Here is a 5,730-nt window from a genome sequence, read left to right as displayed (position 1 = left end):
AAGACTTGGTTATTCCAGCTTGCAGGACTGGCCTAGGGTAATTTTTAGAGGGGTTTTAATTATATTTTAATTGGACTACGTTTAAATATTTCTTTTTAATTAATTTTAATTCTGTAACTGTTATTTATGTATTTTTAATCGATTGTCAGCCGCCCTGAGTCCGCAAGGAGAAGGGCGGGATATAAATTTAATTTAATAAAAATAATAATAATAATAATAATAATTTGGGCAGGGGTAGGCAACCGTGGCTCTTTTATGACTGGTGGACTTCAACTCCCAGAATTCCCGAGCCAGCCACGCTGAGGGGAAAGGGAGAGGTTTCCAAGCTGAGCCATGCTGGCTCAGGAATTCTGGGAGTTGAAGTCCACGAGTCATGAGGGGGCCATAGTTCCCCCATGCTGGCTCAGGAATTCTGGGAGTTGAAGTCCACGAGTCATAAAAGAGCCAAGGTGGCCTACCCCCCGGTGTAGGCCTTACTTTCGGGAAAACATGGCAGTTGTATGCAACCCATGTGGCTGCCCGACAAGAGACGTGAAGGCGAAAAGGGAGGCCGTACTTGGGCCGGCGCAGAAGGACGTCGGGAAAAATGGTGTTGTAGGGGTCCCCAGCCGAGTGATGCAGGACAATGATGCTCTTGTGCAGCTCCTTCACTTCCTTCACCAGGTCGTCGATCACCTGAAATAATAGTAATAGTAATAGTAATAGTAATAGTAATAAGAATAAGAATAAGAAGAAATGAAGAAGAAGAAGAAGTAGTAGTAGTAGTAGTAGTAGTAGTTGGAAGGGATCTTGGAGGTCATCTAGTCCAACCCCCTGCTCAGGCAGGAAACCCTATACTATTTCGGACAAAGGGCTGTCCAGTCTCTTCTTAAAAACTTCCAGTGTTGGAGCATTCACTGCTTCTGGAGGCAGGTTGTTCCACTGGTCGCCAAAAGGGGGTCACGTGACCCCAGGGCACTGCAAACCGTCATCAAAGTGAGCCACTTGCCAGGCATCTGAGTCTGGATCACATATTCGTGTGGAGATGCTGCAATGGTCGTTCAGTGTAAAAAACGGTCGTAAATCCCTTTTTTTCAGTGCCGTCATAACTCATAACTTCAAGCGGTCGCTAAATGGACTCGGACACTTGACAACTGAGTCGTATTTATGGGGTTGCAGCGTTGTTGCAGAAGTTATTGTTGTTGTTGTTGGAAGGGACCTTGGAGACAGACAGATATAGATAGATAGATAGATAGATAGATAGATAGATAGATAGATAGATAGATAGATAGATAGATAGATAGATAGATAGATAGATAGATAGATAGATAGATAGATAGATGATAGATAGATAGATAGATAGATAGATGATAGATAGATGATAGATAGATAGATAGATAGATAGATAGATAGATAGATAGATAGATAGATAGATAGATAGATAGATAGATAGATAGATAGATAGATAGATAGATGATGGGTGGGTGGGTAGATAGATAGATAGATAGATAGATAGATAGATAGATAGATAGATGGATAGAAGAGACACACAGAGAGAGAGAGAGAGACAGACAGACAGACAGATGATAAGTTAATAATTTTTCTTTAAGTACAGGTAGTCCTCGGCTTACGACCACAATTGAGTCCAAAATTTCTGTTGCTAAGTGAAACATTTGTTTCCCATTTGTGAACTTTGCCCCATTTTACTTCCTTTCTTCCTGCAGTTGTTAAGTGAATCAATGCAGCCACATGGTTGTTAAGTGAATCTGGCTTCCCCCAATGACTTTGCTTCCCAGAAGGTCGCAAAAAGGGGATTGTGTGAACCCGGGACACTGTGCAACCATCATCAGTATGAGTCAGTTGCCAAGTGTTTGATTTTCGACGACATGACCACAGAGATGCTGCAACGGTCGTAGGTGTAAAAAAGGTTCTTAAGTCACTTTTTTTGGGGGGTGCCGTTGTAACTTTGAACTAAAGGAGCAGTTGTAAATCGAGGACTACCTGCATAGCAGAGACCTCAACTCAGGATTTCCCTTTGTCATCTATACGTAACAGTTTCTAGCGACCACGAAGGAACAGGTCGCCACCAGGTGATCAAGAGAAGAACTTCCTAACCAATCCTGAACATCAGCTGAGTTCTTTGCCAAGTTAACTGACTGCAATTCCCAGATTTCCTTGCCTCCTTTTGCGCTTTTATCTGCCTTCTCAGTTCCACGTTGTTCCGGTGCATCTGCTCCAGGCCGTCCTGATACTGCAGCAGCGTCTTCTAGAACGACAAAAAAAAGAAAGACGACAAAATTTAAGACGGGAACGGAACAGCGGTTCATGATTTCTGGCTGGCCACGTGAGGCGGCAAGATCCCTTAAATAGAGGTGGTCCTCGACTTTTAACTGTTCATTTAGCCGTTTGGTTAGCACTGAAAAAAAAGAGATTTAGGACCGGTCCTCCCACTTACGACCGTCGTAGCGTTCCCCCACGGTCACATGATCCAAATCCAGATGCTTGGCAACTGGCATGGACTTATGACGGTTGCACGGTGACCAGGTTTTGTGATCTTTTTCAGCCCGTGTGGGACAAGCCAATAGCTATTCTATTCTATTCTATTCTATTCTATTCTATTCTATTCTATTCTATTCTATTCTATTCTATTCTTCTATTCTATTCTATTATTCTATTCCATTCCATTCCATTCCATATTTTCCATTCCATATATTCTATTCTATTCTATTCTATTCTATTTAATGAAGAGAAGGACGAGGGGTGACATGATAGCAGGATTCCAGTATCTCAGGGGCTGCCCCAAAGAAGAGGGAGTCAAGCTATTCTCCAAAGCACCTGAAGGCAGGACAAGAAGCAATGGAGGGAAACTAACCAAAGAGAGAAGCAACCTAGAACTAAGGAGAAACTTCCTGACAGTGAGAACTATTAACCAGTGGAACAACCTGCCTCCAGAAGCGGTGAATGCTCCAACACTGGACGTTTTCAAGAAGAGACTGGACAGCCATTTGCCTGAAATGATATAGGTCTCCCATATGAGCAGGGGGTTGGACTAGATCAGGGCTTTTCAACCAGTGGTACGGGTACCACCTGTGGTACATTGGCACCTGGCAGGTGGTATGCGACCATCCTAGAAAAGTGAGCCCAGAAGAAGCGCCGATCAGCTGGAATGTTGCAGCATCTCCAGGGTCTTGTGATTTACATTCAGATGCTTGGCAACGGATTCATATTTATGATGGTCACAGTGTCCCAGGGTCATGTGAAGTGACCAAAACCTGCTGCAATCACCCAGCAGACGGGGGGAATAAAAACCAAACACCCCCCACCCCACCCCCGCTGCCAATCCTCAACAGAAATGCTCACAACAATGAAAACCTCGGACAGGAGGAAGAGCGCCGCCGGGTGGGCAGGCAGGTGTCTTGCTCGGCTATGGCTTGGGGGGGGGCTTTTTTCAGTGCCATTGTAACTTCAAACAGTCACTAAGCGAACTGTTGTAAGTTGAGGACTTCCTGTACTTCATCACTTTTTTCCTTTCCTTTTTTTGGGGGGGGGTCATCAAGTTTTTGACACCTTGCTAGGCGACTGGTGGTACTCGGATGTTGCCATATCCTAAAAGTGGTACAATGGGTGAAAAGGTTGAAAAGCCCTGGACTAGATGACCTCTAAGCTCCCTTCCAACTCTATTCTGATTGATTGATTGATTGATTGATTGATTGATTGAAATGGCATAAGCTCTCCTGCTTGAGCAGTGGGTTGGACTAGATGACCTCCAAGCTCCCTTCCAGCTGTATTCTGACTGATTGATTGGGGGGAAAAACCCTCAAGAAAGTCCAGTTCCTCTTTTGGGGATTCCACTCACATCGGCCACCGACTGCAGAATGCGCTCCTGCTCGTCCCGGGCTTTTCCCGCTAAGGAGTCCAGGAACCGCTTGGCCAGATCTTCGGTGTCTTCCAATTCGTACTGCAGGGGGGCAGAAGAGCAGAAAGAGAATGGGGGGGGGTGGTCTTTAAAGAAGGGTCCGAGGACTGCAGGGCCCCCCCCTCAGCCCACCTGTTGCTCTTCATTCAGGTTCCGGATGTTGCGCAGGAGGGAGGAGATCTGGACGGCCTTCAGCGGATACTCCTTGTCCATGTACGTCCGCAGGAGGTTGACCTCCTCCTGCAGGGTGTGGACCTTGGTGCCGACCCGTTTCAGCTCCAGGTCCATCTCTGGAGAGGAGAGAAAGAGAAGCTGTTTTCTGCGAACACCCCGGCACCCCTGGAGGAAGGAGGTTCTGATGGCAGCTATCAGAAGGAAATATACATATATAAAACCCTACGCACACATGTAAGCACACGTACATATATGTATAGTATGTATACACACACACATATGCACATATACATATATATGCATATATATACCTATACACATACATATCTATATACACACATACATATCTATCTATCTATCTATCTATCTATCTATCTATCTATCTATACACACACACATACACACATACATATATTCATATATATACATACATATAGATACACACATGCATACATATATATATATATATGAGAGAGAGAATATAGATAGATAGATAGATAGAGAGATAGAGAGATAGAGAGATAGATAAATAGATAGATACATGATAGATAGATAGATAGATAGATAGATAGATAGATAGATAGATAGATAGACAGACAGATAGATAGACAGACAGATGATAGATGATAGATAGATAGATGATAGATAGATAGATATAGATATATAAATAAATAGATAGATGGACAGACAGATACATGATAGATAGACAGACAGACAGATTAGATGATAGATGATAGAGAGATAGAGATAGATAGATAAATAGATAGATAGACAGACAGACAGACAGACAGACAGATAGATAGATAGATAGATAGATAGATAGATAGATAGATAGATAGATAGATAGATAGATAGATAGACAGACAGACAGACAGAAAGACAGATGGATAGACACAGATAGATAGATACATGATAGATAGATACATGATAGATAGATAGACAGACAGACAGACAGACAGACAGATTAGATGATAGATGATAGAGAGATAGAGATAGATAGATAGATAGATAGATAGATAGATAGATAGATAGATGATAGATAGATAGATAGATAGATAGACAGACAGACAGACAGACAGACAGACAGACAGACAGACAGACAGAAAGACAGATGGATAGACAGATAGATAGATACATGATAGATAGATACATGATAGATAGATAGATAGATAGATATAGATAGATAGATAGATAGATAGATAGATAGATAGATAGATAGATAGATAGATAGATAGATAGATAGATAGATAGATAGATAGACAGACAGACAGACAGACAGACACGGGTAAGGTCACATTTAAGGACTTACCTAGTGGCGTTGAGGGCAGCGAAGCGTAACTACTTTTCTGCCCTCATCGTGTCTGCGGGAAACCGCCCTGCCGCCCTTTTTCGGGTGTCCCGCTCCCTCCTACATCAGGGGGCACAAGGGGCCCCCTTGCAAGGGCGGGCAGAGGAGTTTGCAAGTTTCCTGCAAGATAAAATCGCTCGGATTCGGGAAGGGCTGACCTCCGAACGGGTTGGTCTGGGCGCGATGACGGAGGCGGGCCTTGATTCCAATCTATGGGTTGAGTTTGACCCCGTGACTCCAGAAGACATGGACAGAGTGCTGGGGCGACTGAATGCCACCACTTGTTTGTTGGACCCGTGTCCCTCCTGGCTGG

General features: G+C 43.7%; 1 protein-coding gene across 1 annotated transcript in view; it reads right to left on the bottom strand.

Moving 5' to 3' along the window:
• Positions 1-2,089: 2,089 nt before the first annotated feature.
• LOC114923647 (formin-like protein 7) overlaps positions 2,090-5,730 on the bottom strand; it is a 32,967-nt gene continuing 29,326 nt past the window's right edge. Inside the window, exons 5-7 of the mRNA XM_029286906.1 lie at positions 4,028-4,185; positions 3,836-3,937; positions 2,090-2,245 (exon numbers count right to left, since the gene is read on the bottom strand). Coding sequence (XP_029142739.1) covers positions 2,090-2,245; positions 3,836-3,937; positions 4,028-4,185 — 416 coding nt within the window. The remainder of the gene's footprint in view (positions 2,246-3,835; positions 3,938-4,027; positions 4,186-5,730) is intronic.

This window comes from Protobothrops mucrosquamatus, unplaced genomic scaffold, assembly GCF_001527695.2.
Source record: "Protobothrops mucrosquamatus isolate PMUCROS unplaced genomic scaffold, P.Mucros_1.0 scaffold5737, whole genome shotgun sequence".
NCBI classification, from domain to species: Eukaryota; Metazoa; Chordata; class Lepidosauria; order Squamata; family Viperidae; genus Protobothrops; species Protobothrops mucrosquamatus.
The sequence above is the reverse complement of the archived record's forward strand: the minus strand, read 5'-3'. Positions and strand labels throughout refer to the sequence as shown.